This window comes from Chlorocebus sabaeus, chromosome 17 (genome assembly GCF_047675955.1).
Source record: "Chlorocebus sabaeus isolate Y175 chromosome 17, mChlSab1.0.hap1, whole genome shotgun sequence".
Classification (NCBI taxonomy): Eukaryota; Metazoa; Chordata; class Mammalia; order Primates; family Cercopithecidae; genus Chlorocebus; species Chlorocebus sabaeus.
In genome coordinates, this window is record NC_132920.1 from 71,955,128 (window position 1) to 71,975,423 (window position 20,296).

The 20,296-nt window shown below is 33.5% G+C and overlaps 1 protein-coding gene across 50 annotated transcripts in view; it reads left to right on the plus strand.

Annotated features, from left to right (window-relative positions):
- The window catches only part of RIMS1 (regulating synaptic membrane exocytosis 1), a 499,940-nt gene that overhangs the window by 359,458 nt on the left and 120,186 nt on the right, over positions 1-20,296 (plus strand). For 16 of the 50 annotated variants that reach the window (XM_008013527.3, XM_037987105.2, XM_008013529.3 and 13 more), the window contains one exon: positions 19,392-19,504. In XM_008013527.3, the coding sequence (XP_008011718.1) occupies positions 19,392-19,504 (113 nt within the window). Of the gene's footprint in view, positions 1-2,612; positions 2,697-11,535; positions 11,608-18,136; positions 18,320-19,391; positions 19,505-20,296 lie in introns of all 50 variants that reach the window. The other 34 variants (XM_008013531.3, XM_008013512.3, XM_073006134.1 and 31 more) reach the window with 4 other exon arrangements.

Sequence of the window (20,296 nt, forward strand, 5' to 3'; positions counted from 1 at the left end):
AAGCCAATAGCCTTATATCATTATTTACTTAAGTATTCACAAATATTTATTCTGTGCTATGCATAATGGATGCAATTGTCAAAAAAAAAAAAGAAAGCCTCACTATTTCCTTCTGCAGGGAGTTCACAGCCTGTTTATTCCGTCCTATAGCCTTCAGAGTGATCTTTCTTCTTTTCTTCTGATCACAGTGAAAGGAGTGGGCTCCCAAGAAATAGATGTTCCTCAGTTAATGAATTTAGAATACCTGATACTAAAGTACTAATAATTTCCTAAAGTAACTAAGCAGTGAACTTTTAGGTAGGCTGGTTTGGAAATACAAATCAAGAAAGGACTGGTTTAGTTCAACTTTATGATTAAAATCTCCAACATAGCCTGCCATATTAGCTTGTAAAATGAAAATAGAAATGAAAGTAGAAGCTATGTATATTTCTCATTAACCAGAGTTGGGAAGAGAGATAAAGATTCTAAGCTTGGTCATTCCTTGTAATAGGAAAAAAATAGAAACAGCACCTATTATAGAAAGCATATAAAATATACTAGTATATTTAAAACTTGGAAAGATGTGTTATTAAAACTCAAGTGACATCTGTTCTTAGGACGAAAACTTGGATGTAAATTGATCCTGCTCTTGTTGTATCCACTGTATGTGGGAAAAAGCAAACAGATGTATTCTGTTGGTACTACATATCAGCATATTCAGAAGGACTTTAAGTTACAAATATACATGTATTAAGCCAAATATTGGTTTAAAATTACCTTTTAATCGCTTGCATTCACAATTGCCTGTTTCTAAATGTACATCTTTCTCCCTCACAGCTTTCACTGCATGTTTCATAATTAAGCCATTTTTACTCGCTTTTTCTTTACTTTTATGTTTAAATAAGCACAAGGACTGGAATTTTACCCTAGGAAGCAAGGTTATTCATAATTCTGTCAAGTTAATATTATTGCTTCACGGAAAAATACTAAGTCTATATTTGTGTTTTCAAATAACACCAAAAGTTTTAACACAACGGAGTATATACTTTAATGTAGAAAATGCTGTCATTGTAATTGTTTTCCAATTATTTTACAAATATTTCTTTATTTTATCTATAGAACAAAAGCCAGTACAGTGAAAAGAAACTTTTTAAAACATTCAGATTGGATTGACCAATCCTTGAAATAATTTTTAAAAATTAAATAATTTAAAATTAATGCAAAATGTTATTTTATAAACATTTACCACCTTTAAGAGTATGTTCCACACATTTTTATCTTCTGCTCAAAATTTGCTATTCAGTATCTTCACTTGCTTCATGGCTTCTTCAAAGCCTGACTTGAATCATGCCAAGTTTGTCTATTTAAGATTGATTAAACAAAGGCTTCCAGAGGATTTCAGAATCAGTATCTGATGACCTCGCATATCCTGAGTGACAAAAACCCTTTGCTATGTTTGGCCGGATGGTCTAAAATATCCAAGTTGTATCTGGTAAGTTTTCAAAAAGAAAACTTTCTTTTTGAAATGTTAGGACTAAACTCCTTTGGAGAGTTATAAAGTCTTATACCTAAATGAGTCTTTTAAGACTATCCACTTATTCCTTCTTTCATACAAGAAAGCCAATATCTATAGAAAAATATCCTGTAAGAATTTTCATATATAATAAATAAAAAAATTTAATTCTGACCCATTCAGTGTCTTATTTCCTCAGTTTTAACTAGATGTTTGTAATCTGTGGCTGTACACAGACAGAATCTAAAGGTAGCTTAACAAAGGAATGAACCAGTTTTCTAACTTGGGTTTACTGTTAATCACAAGAAAAGTATTATTGTAAATGCTGAGCTAAAAAGCATCCATTTAATTGACATACTTTTGCAAATAAAAACCAGTGAAACTAAAAAAAATTAATGCTAATTTATCATTTCATATATCTATGTTCTTTGCTTTTGTTTATCAGTATCGTTTACTTACAGCTTTTAAAGTTCAGTAATTAGCCCTGTGGTTTTTGACAAGAAAATTTAAGAATTCACTTGTAGCTTTCCCATGAATTATTTCTTCATGTCACTGTTTCAACACTAAATAACATTTTTATTTCTTCTACCTAACTGTGTTCCTACTTTGTATTAAATTCACACATCCCCACCTTTGCAACTCTACCCAGTAATTTCAAGGCCTGGTATCACAAAATCATTGGTACCTTATTAAACCTATTTATTCAAACATAAGCCAGATTCCTGAAGATGCATCTTTAAGAACTTAAAGTTACATTTATATATATATATATATATATATATATATATATATATATATATATATATATATATATTTATAGATTGAATATGCACATAGAAGCACATTTTGGAAGAACAAAACTACACTTACTAGGCGGATTCCAAACATCTCCTAAATAAATTGTTTCTTTATTCACTTGTAAGATTATAGGTTTTAATGTTCTTAAAGTATTGTAACTTATCTTTCCAAGGCTTATAAAAGTGAAAATTAAATTATGGAGCAAAGAATATACACTTTGCCTTTATGGGGTGCTTTTCCAGTCCTGTTGTTCCATGTATTCTTTTATTTTAGGAGTTACTAAATGTCCTGTTTTTTCCTGTCTTGTTCACTGGGCAAACAGGGGTAGATGGTCCCCCTCCCTAGATAGGAGACGACCTCCTAGTCCCAGGATTCAAATCCAGCATGCGTCTCCGGAGAATGACAGGTACTAGTCAACTCCTCCTCACAGACAAGTGGCTTCTAGAAGCTTATAGGCCACCAACTGAAGGATAACCAAGAGAAATGTTGAATGTGATGTGCTTTATTCCAGAAGCCAGAGCCAGATATGTTGGATGTAGCCAACTCTAGTAAAGCACCTCAGAATATTTACTGAAATGAGGATAGCATACAAATGGCAGAGTTTAAACACAGTGAAGTCAGGATCCATTGAAAGAATGTTCTGTTTTGAAGAGCATTTGATTGTGTTTTGAATTTCTGGAAACAAATTTAAATACTGTTTTTGTTGACAAGTAAATAAATAAAAATTCTCAGGTGCTTTAGATTATACTAAAATCTGTCACAGAGCCTATTGTTTGTTATATTGGTTGATGGTTTTATCTCAGTTGTCTTGTTTTGCTGCTGTGTACACTCATTAACAATGAGGTTTAGGCTTTGATTATATTTAGAAATGTCTGTTTTATAAAGTAAAATACCTGGTTTTTATATACTTTATAAATATTGTATTGTTAAACACAATATTGTCCAGGGCTAAGGCGTCAGTACACAAGGTAGGTTTTTAAAAATAGCATCAGTGCTTTGAATCCACTTTATGCTGATACGTCAGAAGTGCCACAGCATATATTTTCTATTACTTTGTTCTTCTCAGTTTGAAGTTGAGCCAGTTTTCCTATTTTATGGTGTTTATAGGCTTTATCTTTAAATGTGTTTTCCTGACTGGTCACAAAGGTTTTTGGGTGTTTGAGATGCTTCTCTTCTGGTTCAAGCAGAAATTCAGCCAACACATTGGTAATGTTTATTCAGCAGATAAGTAGATGTGGTATCTCAGAAGCAGCACAACTAGTCATGTAAACATACAGAATTTTTTTAGTATCTGTATGTATGGCAGAGTAATTTAAGCCCTAGTTAAGCGTGATACAATTTATTTTCTGTGTTTGTAAACAATCAAGATATCCTCAGGATTTTAGCTTGAAAGAAAAAGGAAACATTGTCACCAAGAAAAAAATTAAGGTTGTTTTACAGATATTGGAAAATACTACAAACTGATATTTTATGAAGGTTTCAGGAACGTTTTAGCATCTTTTAATCTCTAAGATACTTGCCTCAATGTGATTTATACTTACATATTTGGAAATTAAATGTAATTCTTTCTGCTACTGTCTGATTTCTAGGATAGAAATTCTGGGACTAGAAAAACTAGTAACCAATCTAAAAAGTGTTACAAATGTAGAGTCTTCTCAAAAAAGAATATAAAATAATTGTGTAAATTAAATAAAAATTTATATCTATATTGCTACTCATTTATTCAATAAATACTTACTGTACCCCTACTATGCACCCTATTCAAATGACTAGGTCACAACAGTGATTAGGACAGACAAAGTCCTGGCCATCATGGAACTTAGAATTTTCTTTTAGAAAAGATAATTCTGTGCCAGGCATGGTAGCTCACACCTGTAATCTCAGCACTTTGAGATGCCAAGGCTAAGTGAGGAGGATTACTTGAGCCCAGGAGTTTGAGACCAGCCTGGTCACCATAGTAAGACAGCACCTCTGCAAACAGTTTCAGAATTAGCTGGGTGTGGTGGCACATGCCTGTAGTCCCAGCTACTCAGGAGGGTGAGGTGGGCACACAATCTGTGAGCCCAGGAGGTCAAGGTTGTAGTGAGCCATGATCATACCACTGCATTCCAGCCTGGGCAACAGAGTGAGACCCTGTCTGCCTACCATCCCCAAGAAAATAATAAAAGAAAAGATAATTCTAGAAAACCTTTGTGTGTATTCCAAAACAAATAAAATAGTAGATTTCATCTTCTGTATTGACTGAGTATAGGAAAATTAAACATGATGATCTTTGTAATGAATATAAATGTAAGTTTATCTGGGCATTGATTAAGCAAAATGGAAATTCAAATAATACTTTCAGTTCTTACATACATAAGATGTTATTAGCTGAATTTACTGGTATATGAATTATTCCATTTGATTGTCTAGATTGTATATATAACTGTAAGAATAGATTTTGGGAACAGAAATGATCCTTTTAGATAAGATTATTAAAATAAATTCTTACTAAATACATAATTTTGAGTACATATTTTGCTTTTTTATGATGACATATTTATAGATAAGTTCTATGTTCAACCAAAATAAATACATTTTATATCTCTTGATACTATTATTTATTTCTGTAGAGAATAGAAAATTATTACAATTGTATTAAAATATAAGATGAATATGTACTTATAAAATGAGAGATAAATTATGTCAACTATTGTTACATTCATAGGTTACCAGGTCAACCACTTGACAAATCATAATGAACACTGGCATTTCATTTCTCATCAGCTCTGATTTTACTCATTCAGAAGTTTCTGCCAGTTTCTAAATGAAGTAAATATGGCATGAGATTTGGATATAGTGAATGTTCGTAAGAATTTAGGCATTAGGTGACTTTTATCATTGGACACTGGTAGCCAGGAAAATATTCTAAAGTTAATAATAATTTATACAATTCAGTTTTGGATATCTTCTATCAGGGCCGTAGTTGATTATTTTGAAAATAACATTGTAATGCAGAACGTAAATTATTCCTTAAGAGAGTTCTCCAGTACATTCAAATGAACTGAAAAGTATTTAGTTGCCCTCTTGTTTCCCACAACATATACGTGTACACAAACACATAATGTTTAGTGAACTATTTCTCCATAATTTAATTTTAGTAGTAAGCATTCTCAGTTTTATCTCAAGTGATACCATAGATTTATTTGGAATTAACGTGAAGATAGGTTTATCTAAGAATATTTTCTAGAAATTGAGGAAATTTAAAACATTGATGAAGAAAAAGTACATAAATTTGGAATCCCCGGGCATATTTCTGATTTTAAAATTATTGTGAAAATTTTCTTGTAGTTTTATTTCTAAAACTTGACCCTTAAAAAAAATCATTCTAATAACAAAGTATCTCCTTATAAATAACATTATTTTAATACATGAAAATACTAATGAATCTGTATATATGTAATTGTATGAGTTTTAATTAAACTTAGATTGAGTTGTCGCTTGAAATTAACCAAAATTTGTCAGTAGCCATTTAGAAAAAGTATATTTTAATATGGCCCTGAAGCATCAGAGTTCTGAGTTTAGTGCTTACAGTTTAATCAATCATCTTTAAGAATGAAAGGCCAGTGTAAGTTATTATTGAATAAAACTTTAAACTATTTTGGTAAATGTTTTATTCAAGAAAATGCAATGTTTTCATTGGGTCCATTTTGAGGTATATTTTAACATGTCACTGGCTTTAACAAATTACTGGAGTTACTATCTTCAACATTTTGATTGAGAATGGTATATATATGTGTGTGTATGTATATATATATGTGTGTGTGTGTGTATAGCACATTAAGACAGTATAAGCCATCTAAGTAGTCAACTGTATATATACACCCATATATGTATATACACACATATATATGTATATATGATTTTTAAGGGTACAATTTAGTAGTGCTTAACTCAAATACCAAAAATATTTGGTAAAATAATCTTATTTCCAGAACTTTAAATTTTTCAGTTAAGTAAAGCATCCCACTATATTTAATTTCTGAGTTGTTCTGCTAAAGTGGCTCTAATTTCTTTTGCAGATAACCAAATTTGTGTGGTTTCCTATGCCTATCAGTTGGTAGCAGCTACTTGTCTATAAGAATCCTCAACCAAAAGTGTCAAGTGGTTTCTTTTGATTTAAAATGGATTAATCTTATTCCTCCTTTGAAAATATTCTGGGACAAACAAATCACAAACTTTTTCACTTCCAGGATTCATGGCAGTTGCCACATATTTTCAGAGTTAGTGTAGAACCACTTATAAATAAATTCAGTACGTTACCTTATTTCTTTTTGATCTATAACATCCTTTATTATCTGTGCTTTTCAAAAATACTCTTTGAATGAATGAACAAAGTGTATCCATGAACTAAAATATGGCGAGTCTATTTAATAGCTACAGTCATATACATAAATATCAATAATATACAGGAAGGTAAATGTATCTTAATTGCATGCATCCATCTTCACTGCATAGGAACATCTCTTATTTAGGTTGATTCTATTCCAATTTAATTTTTCCTTCCCAAACTTAATGAGTAAATAGCGTGATAGAAATTTGCATTGCACATTAAGACAGTATAAGCCATCTAAGTAGCCAAAATATAGACAGATATATTCTTATGATACAAATGTTAGCTCTAATTAAATGAAAACATTATGTAGTAGACTTTTGCTACAGTATTTCCAAAGCAAAAGAAAAGTCTACTACGTAATGTTAATTTTGTCCTTTAATAACATTTTAGTATTAATTTTGTCATTTAATAAAATTTTAATGCCTTCAGAAAAGCTTTATTTACCAATGTCTTTAGGGAGTTACCCTAACTGAAATTAGATATTGAAAAGGAAAAGAAAACACATAAATTTTTAACAATTATCTCTGTTTTTCATCAGTTCATTTTATAAATCTTCACACTAAATTAATAGGAAATAATCACTGAAAATGGAACTTCAAAAGAATTGAGGTTTAAGTAGAAATATCCCATTTTCTGATTTTTACTCTTGCTTTGATTTAATAATAAAATAATTGCTCTATACCTCACATTTGAATGTACCTTTATAGCTTTAAAAGAATTTCTTTAGTACACTGTGAACTAGAAAACATAAGGCCAAAAATTATGTAACAATTCAGTTGTGAATAAAGGGAGAAAAACTCAAGATTTCTGATTCTTGCATGTGTAAACCAAGTAAATATTCTTTATGAATAATGCTGTAAAGATAAAAAACTTATACCAGAACAAAAAAGCATGTTCAGACTTAAAAAAACGTCTAATGACTATAAACATAATGAAAACACTGAAACAGTCTTGTCTTGTTCACTCGTGCCCAGGGATCTCTCAGATAAACATCTAATCATTCAAAGTGGACATCTGGCAGAGTCAGCAGATAACTTAAGCACTTAGGGGTGTGATGGTGTTATCCTCATCAACTTATTAAGGTCTGTCATAGCTTGGATAAGACACGTAAACTTTTGTGGACTAACGTTCCTCGTCTCTAAACTTAACTGGTTATACATGGGATAGTGGAATTTTAATGTGTATAGGACAATTAAAATTCCTATGGATTGTTCTAACTTTTCCTATTTTACATATCTCAATCCAATTTATTCTAAGAAATGGCTGTGTTAAAATATACAGTATTTTGGCTATAATTTAGGATTGAAAATAGAAAATAACATTAGAATTTTCTATTTTATTCTCTTCTCCTTTACAGGAAATTATTGCAATTAAGTGCATATCATTTTAACTCAATTTGCATATTCTTTTAAGGGGTTAGAAGGATTGTAAAGACATATCCTTTGTAGTTATCTTTAGGAGAATCTTTAATGAAAGTAAATTTCATTGATATTTGAAGAGAAAAAAGGGGCATCCTCAATAAGAGGGTTAAAAATGGAAACAAAAATTAAAAAGTTAGATTATGAGCCTTTGCATGAATATTTGTTATCCAGTTATAGAGCACTGGCTCTGAGTTTTATATTTTTATAGATGAGTAAGAAAAGTCTTTGCCTTCAAGAAACAAATATTTAAAGCAATATTTTAATAGCACCACTTGCTAATTCCAAGTAATGCAAAAAACAGTCAATTCTATGTAGTACTACAAAAACTACAAACACTACAATACTAAGTACTACTGAAATATTTAAAATTAGCAAAATCTGTGCAGTGGTAGTGGTATTATGGTCACTCTTTAGGTAAAAGAAAACTAAAGCGTGGAGACATTAAGTAACTTCACCAAAATCGCCTGACTAGCCAGAAACAGAGCTGAGATTACACCCAGTCTGACTCTAGATTTAATTATTTTAGCCACTTATGCCAGAGAAACAACATGATTACTGCTGTTCAGATTATGAACTCTCAGTTCACCTCCTGGCTAGATGTTGAATGACCTTGTAAGCTAGAACAAAGTAATCTCTAACTCTCAATTTTCTTATTCCTAAAAAGAATAAAAGAGTAGTACCTACTTCTGAATTGGAAAGAAGGTATAAGATAATGCAGATAAAGTGGACATGCTAGCACAGAGAAAGCTCTCAGTAAATGTTATATATTAGTAATATCATCATCACTGTTTTAACAATCATTGATTACTGTGATAATCTAATATATGAATCCATTACATTTTAGGAGATGAAAAGAGGAGGAGGAGTTTGAAAGTTTCACAGAGGAAATGAAATATCAATTGGGTCCAGAAATTAATAGAAGTTGCCAGGGATCAGAAGAAAAGCAGGCTATTTCAAAAAGCTGCCTATAACCCTTTGATTGTGCAGAAGTCTTATTCAAGGGCCCACCAGATTCTACACGATTTCTCTGTCTTCTCCTATAAAATTTTTCATCTGAATCACCTCTCTTGACCCCTGCCTCCTTATTATATTTCTTCCCTTTTCCTAAGATACTTTTTCTCTAACAATATACATGGCTATCTCCTTCACTTTACGTCTTTGCCAAAATGTCACCATTTCAATAAGTCCTTTCCAACCACCCTACTTAAAATTGCAATCTGCCCCTGCCCCTAAACTCCCACCTTCTTACCCTGGTTTACTTTTGTTGTTGGCATGTATCACCTTTTCCCATACCATATAATGTACTTTTTTGAGCTACTTTTTGTTGTTTATTTTTTGTCTTGTATCAACAAAATGTACATTTCTTGAAGGTAGAGATAATTGTGGTTTTTTTCCACAGACATATTCCAACCACCTAGAACAGTGCCTAGTACATATACATGCACAAGTATTTGTTGGATGAATGAATGAATGATTGGAAATCTTAACGACAGTGAGTTTTGTGGGTCTTCCTGAATCTGTCCCCTCTCATCTGCTCTACTTGTGTTGAAGATGAGAAAAGGAGTATTTGATCTTCCAGTCAGTTGCCCAAGCACTGTGGGGACCAAGCATAAATTTCCCATAACTATACTTTTATTTCAAGCTCCAATACCTCCTGAGCCTGCAGATCTAATTACCAATCCTCTCTTCTCCCCTTACTTCTCATCCTCCCACTATGCTTATGCCTTCTTCCCTGTGCTTCAGGAACAAGATTCCATTCCCAACAACATCTCCCATTGATTTCAGCCATGAAATCACTCATGAAGTCTCTGCCCGCCTACCACCCATGATCCCCTCTCCTGACCATAGAAGCAATCAGGTAAATAAGAACCTTAATGTCAGAGAGAGAGAGTCATCTGTTAGTGATTTCCCGGCACCTGATTTCATGGTTTCGTTTCTTCATTCCAGAACAAAGATACACCCATAAGGTATGTGTCAGAATCTATCTCTTCCGCTCTTTGCTGTATAGAATATAACAGAAACAGCTTAGGAGCCAGATAGACTTAGATTTTAATCCTAGCTTTGCCACTTTCTGACTGAGTAGCCTTTCCCTAAGCCTGTTTCTTCATCTACAAAATGGAAATGACAATTCTTAAAGGATTGTCATGGAGTTTAATACATTCATACCCCCCCTCAGTGCCTGCCATAGTTATCCCTCAATATATTGAGTACCCTCTTTTCCAACTGGTAAGGGAATATGATGTCTCCTTCCTCTATTTCTTCCTTTTTTATCTTAGAAGTGGGATGTCAGATTAACACGAGTCTGAAAACACACAGCGGAAACGCTGAATTGAAGGGGCAAGACAGTGTGAACACAATTTCTGGCGAAAGTGGAAGAGATTGGGAGAGATGAGCAGTCTCAGAACTCTGTAACAGCCTGTGAAGGCTTGTACCTTGATATGTGTTCCTAGTGCCTAGCAGAACTTGGTATAGACTAGATACTTAATTAGGATGTCACACGTTAATAAGTAAAGACAGATACTTGTCTCAACATTGTTGGGGGAAAGGGATTATCAGTAAAGAAAAATAAGCTTAATTTGTAGATAATAACATTAAATACACATTCTTAGGGTTTCACTCTTTTTTTGTAATAAGTGTGAGCTTCTTGACCACAATATTTTACATTGCTTATTTCAAATATATGGTACTTCAGACATTTTAGGCTAATTAGACATACGTAAGCTGCCGTGGAGAAGCAAACTTTTTATAGAAAAATTATTTCTGTGGGAAAAATGCATTTCAAATGTTCACTACACATATGTACTTTTAAACAGTAGAATAAACTGGGGACTGTGGTTTGTAATGTGATTAAAATGCTATGTGCTTTTTAAAATACTATATAATTTATACAAGCATCTTTATGAAAAATTTTTTAATGATTTTAATAGTTTATATAAATACTTTCATTTATGTAAAACGTCTTTAACTATAGCATTTTTCTTCTCTTTTCTTCACAATTTGTGGGGAACAGGACGAAAAAATCTTTGTAGCACCAAGTTTCAACTTGTGAAAGTGGAGGGCATTTCACCCCTTTGAAGCCTTTCAGCACCTAAACTATTACCATCATCACATTTATCATTATTACGTTTCACCATTGTATTTGTTTGGTCATCGGCAGAGGCTGAGTTGCTCAGTAGGGGTTCATATTGTAGACATACTTGTCTAGACTAATGAAATGTCAGCTTCTCATATCTTCTGTTGGGCAACTTGTGTCTTCCACTTGGCACCAATTCTGGTTTTCATTTTATTTATTCATTCATCATTCATTCGTTTATTTTTGAAAAGTACTGACTGACAAAATCATTTAGGTAATATAGTTGCCATTTTTCATGTCTATTGCGTTTATCATTGTATGATGTTAATGTAGCTTTATTCATCATATATTTTGTGTTTAACATTTCATTCCACAGGCACTCCAGAAAGTCTGAAAGATCTAGCATCCAAAAACAGACTAGGAAAGGCACTGCCTCTGATGCAGAAAGGTAGGCTTGGTGTTGTGGTGTGCTGACATCTTCCATTTTATGAGTATATTTAGGGGTGCTGTCACTCTCATTTTACATGATCAGTTCTTAAACACAAATTGTGATGTTTAAAGGCATTCGTGTAACTAAACCTACCCCTAAATGGAAATGATCTCATTGAAGAAGAGAAGGATAATTTAAGGCATTTCTTAAATCTTAGGGTTCAAAAAATAATTATGTATTTCTCTTAGTGATCATTCTGATTACTAATAAGGATTAAATCCATACTCATTCCTATATACATATTAGAACATTAATATTTTGTTTCTGATATCATTTTAAATGTTACCAATGAATGTAGTGCCTGGAATATGCAAATTATTGACTGTCTTATTTATCTAAATAATGCCATCTTTTAAAAAAATCACTTTTCTACAAATGTATATTCTAATATTCTACTGGTATATTATAACCAAGGATATACATTGAGTTAGTGTAAAAATTATTAGGGATTGCTAACCTTTTGTTTGCAATTTGCCCAATTCCACAAAGGTTTTAAGTATTTTTAGGTACAACATATTGACACTTTTTGTTGTTAACATAGTATAAAAAGATCTAAGAATTGCAACTGACATATATTCATTCACCCATTCATTTATCCAACAATGATTGAGGGCATGTGAAGGGACACAGATGTAAATAAATGAGTGTATTCAAGGATCACAGCTTTCATTATAGAGGTATGCACAGGTACAGTATGAACATAAGGAAAGGTGTGGGGTAAGGATGTAATTAGGAAATGCTTCATAAACAGATGTCCCTTGAGCTAAATCCAGATACATAAAAGTGTGTGTCAAAAGTGGAGTATTCTAAGAGGGGACAACGTGAGAAAACACTGAGATTGGAAATATTTTCTTGAGCTTGGGGAAATGGTACCAGTTTTGGGATGGAGAACAGGATTCAGTGGATAGAAAAGAGGCCTGAAAATAAAATCAGAGAAATTCTGAGAGGTTAAATGAGTGACATCACTATGCCATGTTAATACCATGCTAAAGAATTTCAACTTCTTTATTGATCTGTGAGCCACAGATGCACTTTAAACATGGGAGGCAGAGGATCTGTTTTGAGTTCCAGAATTATAAATCACTTTGATTTTTGGAAGGTGGACCAAAGTACCTAAGGGTAGATGCAAGGCATCAGCCAGGCTATCCCAATGGGCCTAGTAGAGATAGAATTTGTACAATTCAGTGATTCATTCATTTAACAGATATGTACCAACTATGTGCTAAGTTCAAGTAATAAAATAACAAGTAGCAAAAAAGAAAAGCTTTCCAGAGGATATTAACACTGAGTTGAGATCTGAAGAATGAGTAGGTGTGAGACATATCAACGGATATGGTAGGTAAAAGGGAGATGAAATTTACTTCTGGACAGTGGTCCGTGGAGATATGACTATTTAGGGAACTTGATTCACAATGGAGTAAGGATACAGGGGACTCACAAAAAGTGTTGAGTAGTAAAAGGAGTTGGACTTTGAGGAAGGAAATTGATTGATTGATAGACAGATAGATAGCCTTTGATGAAACAATGTTTGTATTTTCACATTCTTTAATCCCAGCTCAATTAACTGCAATTTCTTTACCATCATTGTAAATAACTCTGATTTCTTAGATAAATTTTCAGTCTTCAACCATCATTTTCAGCCCCCTCTACAGAATTTCAATTATTTTGATATGACTAAACCTTTTCCTTGAAGTTGTGTTCTTTTAATTCTATTCAGTATTCTTTCATTCATTTTTTTAAAATGCTAGTTGAAGCTGGGCGTGGTAGCTCACACCTGTAATCCCAGCACTTTGGGAGGCCAAGGCAGACAAATCACCTGAGGTTGGGAGTTTGAGACCAACCTGGAGAAACCCATCTCTACTAAAAATACAAAAGTAGCTGGACATCGTGGTGCATGCCTGTAATCCCAGCTACTCAGGAGGCTGAGGCAGGAGAATCTCTTGAACCTGGGAGGCGGAGGTTGCGGTGAGCTGAGATTGCATCATTGCATTCCAGCCTGGGCAACAAGAGCAAAACTCCGTCTCAAAAAAAAAAAAAAAAAAAAAAATTGCTAGTTGAGTGACTACTGTGTGTAGTTATATATTAAGGATATATCAGTGAACAAGTTTTTTGGCAATAGTATACTATTTTAGAAAATGAGATGATGTCAGAGTCAACTGGAGGTGCTTAACTCCAATTAGTGATATTGAGGCATCTGCCTTTGCAACTCTGAAAGTAATCTGTGAATAAACACAAATCCTCCAGTCAGAATAGCAAGGATTTGATAGACTTTCATTTTCAAATGTATGGCACTTACGAATTATATTCCTAATACTCTTGCCTTTCTTTTGCTTATAGTTTAAAGTAGAAAGCTGTAACCTTTTAGATGTGCTTGATTATAATTAAAGCTTTTCATTGATTTTTATTAGAGTGTAAGCTACATGCCTAGTTTCTGTGTGAATTGTTGAATAGCAAGTTACAAAAGAAGAACTGTCCTGGGTTTTCTAATTTATGTTAGCTATGAATAAGAGCTATCAAGAAGATACCTTGAATTTACATCTAGCTACACGTGAACCAAAGACACAGTATAAATGCTTTGGACACTGACTCCTGGCCTTTGAGAGTTGATAACTTCCCAAAAGGAATCATACTACACAGTTTTGCATTGGTTTCTGGCAAAATTTGCTGTTTAATGATCATAATTTTAGAGGCCTTTTATTGCCCTCAACAAACGTAACCTCATGACAGATAGCCTTGTAAGAATATATTTTGAAAGAGACGATGACCAGTTGTTGTTAGGAGACAAGTAGAACTGATTTATATCTTTTGTGCCAAGGCACTTAAGCATCATATTTTCTTGGAAAGCTTCTTGATAAGATAAAAGTCTAGCTTTTCATGTTCATGTGAATTCACCCGTGAGAACTGCTGCCCATCATTTCTGCATTCCATTCTAGTGACTTCTCTTCTTGTGGAAACTGCACTCTACATTCTAACTGGGGGATGCTTTATTTCTTGGGACTACTATTTAGAATTGCTTACATAGGCATTTTATGGCGTGTTCTTGCAAAAGAGCCTGTGCAGGCCTGTAAGGGACCAGCACAGTAGGAACCACTTTGAAAATTTGACCTTAAATACCACATACATGTCCATCCTTTAACAAGTTGTTTAAAAACAAAAACAAAAAACAAAACCATATTTTTTTTTTAGGTTTTGGTAGAAGCAGTTTACTGCAAGTCCATTTGCAGCAACAAAAATGTCTGACTAAAGATTCAAATTTTTATTGAGAAGTGTGTTTTACTTAAGTGTAAATCAAAACTCTAGTCTTAGATGAAGGAGAGTAGGCATGGATTGAACTGAGTGGTAAATGTTTAGATACATATTTGGAGATGGTGAACTCGAGTCAGGCATACATAAGTTTGAATTAAACCTCTTTTTTTTTTTTTTTTTTTGAGAGTCTCGCTCTGTTGCCCAGGCTGGAGTGCAGTTACATGATCTCGGCTCACTGCAACCTCTGCCTCCCAGGTGCAAGTGATTCTCCTGCCTCAGCCTCCTGAGTAGCTGGATTACAGGTGCACACTACCATGCCCAGCTAATTTTTGTATTTTTAGTAGAGACAGGGTTTCACCATGTTGGTCAGGCTGCTCTTGAACTCCTGACCTGGTGATCCACCTGCCTCAGCCTCCCATAGTGCTGGGATTACAAGCGTGAGCCACCATATGCGGCCACAAACCTCATTTTTTAAAAAGGAAGAGATACAGATATACATATTAGAGTGGTAGTTGTTAAATACCATTGTCCATATATTTTGATTCCACAAACTCTCAAACACAGTTCTGTTAAGTCCTGCCAAATAATTTGATACTTGGACATATGATTTGTGTTATAAGATTCATGGGAAATCCTGAGATGTGAAATTACCATTTTTTTCTCATGATACACAAACAATCCCATCTCACTAGAAGAAAAGAGAGCAAGCATTGGAGCTGGACAGACCTGTGTGGATCCTGCCTCTACCACATTTTAGCTGTTTATCTTTCTCCAGGTCACTCTATGACCCTCAGTCATAAAATAAAATAAAATAGTAATAACAACACTTCCTAGTGTGTGAGAATACAAAAAGGTACATAGGTATATACTTGTGTGTGTACACATATAGATACATGTATGCATGAATACATGCATGCCTGCATATGCGCGCAAACACTTTCAGTTCCTGTCATGAATAGATGACCCTATATTGATCCTCAGTAAGGAACAGCTGTTACTGTTATGTTATTTATCCATCCTACACTCCCTGTTTTATTTTCTAACAGGTTGTTCTAAATCTCTGTCATTCTTCTTAACATCCTTACATTCTTAGCACACCCCATTTCACTGAAAAGATCAGGGCACAACAGCTTGGATTCTTTCAACTTTACACACTATGCCTCAGAATTTCTTGATTAATTGTCCTTTCCTCTTGCCTAAAAACAAACTATACTTGGTTCTATTATCTCTCCTCTGCAAAACCTTGCTCTTCTCTCTCCAGGCTCTGCATTTTTCCTCTCCCCAGCTTCCCCTTCATAATTCATCATTGCTACCACATTCCTTTCTTCCTCTGGCAAAGTGGCTTTCTGTGCTTCTCCTTTGGTCTGTGATCTCATGCTTGTTACAGAGTGGCTGGGGGCAGGAACTCTTTCATTATTGAGGGACTTTTCATGTCAAAGAAAAAAGCATATCTTGTGCTAAACGATTAACGTCAAACATTACAGGCTGTTTTCAGACACTGCAAGCCTTGTGGTTCAGGAGATGGAACACTATATGTGGTTGAGCTGTGAATATTCACCCAGGAAGCCATTTATTTGCTCCTGAAATTGCTTTTTATACTTTTGCCATTTAGTTTGATGTCACAGAAAGTTCACCTAAATTATTTACATTTCAAGTCACATTTGAGTTTTTCTTTTAGTGCTTGTGAATTGCTTTAAGAAATGGAGCAAGATTTAAGTGAAATTGTAATATCCATGACATTTCTCAGTAATAAGGTGAAAACTGTGTAATTCCATTTGCAAGCCACGTTTAGAAAGTGTATCTTGAACAAGGATTGAAGTTTATTGTCATGATAATGACTTTCAAAGAGTAATAGATAAAACTCTTATCACTGGAAAGGACTTGATGATGTACTCTATCCCATAGAAATTAATTCTATATAGTTGAGTTAATGTGGATAGTCAATTTAGAATAAACAGTTTTAATATATAGAACACTACGAGTTACTTTTTATTTTAATTTGGAAATTGAGGAAACAGCCCAGGTTTCAGGGTTTGAACTATAGTATGATAAAGCACTAATTGATAGCTCAAGAAAGTAAAATACACCTTTATTAAAGATCTAAGCTGAACATCTTTTTGTTATCTTCAACCTGACATTTTCCCGTTTTTTTGTTCTTAAATGAATAAATACTCAGAATCAAAATCATTATAGCTTTAAAAATAATTTTACTTAAAAGAAAAAGAAAAGTTGCCAATCTGAATAGAAGTTGAATGACACTGCTTTATGTGCTTTTGGTAATAAATATGTATTCTTTGTTCTCACACATTTTTAGTCACTAAGTGAATTTTACAGTATTGCTTTAAAAGGGATAAGGTATCATTTTATTTCTGTCAAAATAATACATGCTAGGTATTTTAATCATGCATTTTGTTTAAAATATATACCAAAATCAATGAAAAAGACCAAAGCATGCATTTATAAAAATAAGTACATATATATAAACATCGTTTTTTAATTTTTAATTCATTAATTGGCTTTACAATAATTTTAAACACCATAGTAATGTAATCATCAAAATATGGATACATACATTTTCAGATATTGTTATATCTGAGAGAACATGTTTTTATCCATATTTAAGCCATTTATATTTAATCAGATGTATAACTAATGAAGCATTCTCCATCTTATATTGTTTTAATTTTTTTGTCTACTTAGATTAACCTCAAAAGGGAGCCTTCTTCTGTTGTTTTTGGCATTGTCTTGCTTATTAGAGTAAAATTATGAACATTGTAAAAATATAGAGGCCTACAGTATTTCTTCTTGAAGGCAAGCACTTGAAGCTTCCCTGTATTCATCATCCTAATTACAGTCACTCATTCAAGCAACATACTTTTATTGAGCTCTTGCTCTCTATGCAGCTATGTTGTAGGCACTCGAGATAGAGCTCTATAAAACAAAACAAAACAAAAAGCAAACAAAAAAACACAGACAGGAATCTCTGCCCTTGGTGGAACATACAAGAGGTTTATTACATTAGAGCAACACCAATTAGCCTTTTAAAACCACATGGCATTCACATTTGCAATCATAACTTGTCAGTTTGATTTGAATTCCATTTCAATAATTGCGTGATGGGTTCTCTTCTTTGAAATTACTGTCATGTTTGAGTAACCAGGTTTTCCTTGGACAAATGTGTTGGTATCAAAGTTAATGTGAACCTGCTGACTGAAGATCTTTTTTGGCCCTAATGTTTTAGGGTTCTCCCAACATGTCTTTCTAGAAGGGGACACGCAGCCCCAAGAGCAACTGATCAGCCAGTCATTAGGGGAAAACATCCTGCTCGCTCAAGGTCGAGTGAGCACTCTAGTGTCAGAACACTGTGTTCTATGCACCACCTTGTCCCTGGAGGGTCGGCGCCACCTTCTCCGCTTCTGACAAGGTCGCTATTCAGTGTCCCCCTCAGCATTCATGTCCTGCCTCCGGGTGTTGGTGTGGTGTTGTACCTTCCTGAGCACTCGAAGCTTTCACTCATTTTGACACCATAACTTTTAATCCTTTCTTTGTGACACTTAAATCTCTCCCACATCCTCTTTTACTTGCATCTATCTTCACTGTGCTGGTGGTATTCTATAGTTTCTGCCAATTAGCTCTCATTGAAAATTAAATTTGGCTGTGTTATGTCCTTTCATCTGTTTGTGGCATATTCATATATAATTTTTTTAATTATGTGAAAATTTTATGATAAATTACCTGGAATTAAATGTGTGCTTACTTTAGAAAGCATAAGAGGAAATTTTAAGAATCTTTTATATGTGTTCATTAAAGTGTTAGAATGTGTTAAAGTTCTTTAGTTTGAAAAGTGTTTAAATGCCAACAGATGGAAGTCCGCATAATCCTGGGCAGTAGTAACACATCTGCACACTTCTCAGGTTTTTATTTGTAATTTTAATGCTAGCACCAGTGTATTTCATAACATGTGTCCAGGATTTTTTTAAGTATCTTTCAAATTTGTTCCTATTTAGAAATAAAGTACAAGTGAGTGGTAATTTATAAAAGTCTGCAGCTAGAATTCTTATCAGTTATAAATAATTCTATAGTCTAGATCAACTTAAGAGTAGCAGTTTAGGCAACAGCCTTTCTTACCTCGCTTATACATATTGTTAAGATCCAGAGGCTGTAATTAGATATATTTGGTTCAGTAATGCCGAAACTGAATAACTTGCCCAGGTAGAACAACTTAATAGAAAGTTAATGAAAAGAAGTGAATTGGATTCTGTTCAGTTTAAGAATTCATTATGTAGAACTGTGTGTGGTGCACATTGCCCTATCTCATTTAACCCCTTTTTGTAATATTCCATTTATACATATCATAAAAAGTGTTTGATTCTGCTCCCATTGGCCCAGTGAGGGGGGTTATGTCTATTTTAATAGTAACAGAAAGGAGGAAAAGATTTTTGTCAGACCACGTTGGAATTTCATTATTTCATGCCCACTTTGCTTTTTGCCTGCAGAATGCACCGACAGAGAAGTCCAACACAATCTCCTCCAGCAGACACATCGTTCAGCAGTCGTAGGGGAAGACAACTCCCACAAGTGCCAGTGAGAAGCGGCAGTATAGAACAAGGTATCCGATAAAGAGAGATCATTGTCCAAAAATCTTGGATTTGAGAACCTCCTCTATTTATACCCCTTTTATTAAATGAATAGTATTTTGATTATATATAGTTTGCTGAATCCTAAAAATCTAATTTTCTTACAGTCTTTATCCCCAACACCTAGTGACAGTGGTTCATGGCATGCACACAGTTTTTGCTGAGTGAGTTTTGCTGGATGAATGAATTTTAGATGGTCGTTTAACAGAAGCGATGGAGGCCTAGAAACATCTTATTCCAAAGGGACAAAGGAAGAAAATAAAATTTTAAAATCGCAGTACAATATGACATTTTATGTGTTAAAAGAATATTTTACCTTTAAAAATACGTTTTAAAAATTAAACTTAATCATTCTGAATCCTTTACTATTTTTTTCATTTAACTTGATTAGCAGTAGCCTATATTTTAATATGTTTGATGATGAAAAAAATGACAGAACACATGTTTTAGTGTCTTCAGCAATTCATATTGTTTAAAGATTTTCTTATTTTATGCATATATTATTGCTTCATTTTTTGAGCAACAAAGAAGGAGAGAGAGAGAGAGAGAATGTATACAGTCTGATTTTAGTAGAAACTAAATTCTCTAAACTACCTGAGCTAGATGATTTAGACACTAGGTTAAAGTAGTTTTCTTCATGTGACCCAAAGTGCCATCACATATCTTAGTAGGTGAAATGATTTGTATCATTATTTTTTATCACATATTTTTAATCAGGGATTTGGTAAGCAATTTACTAAAATAATTTCTACTTTGGGATTGTA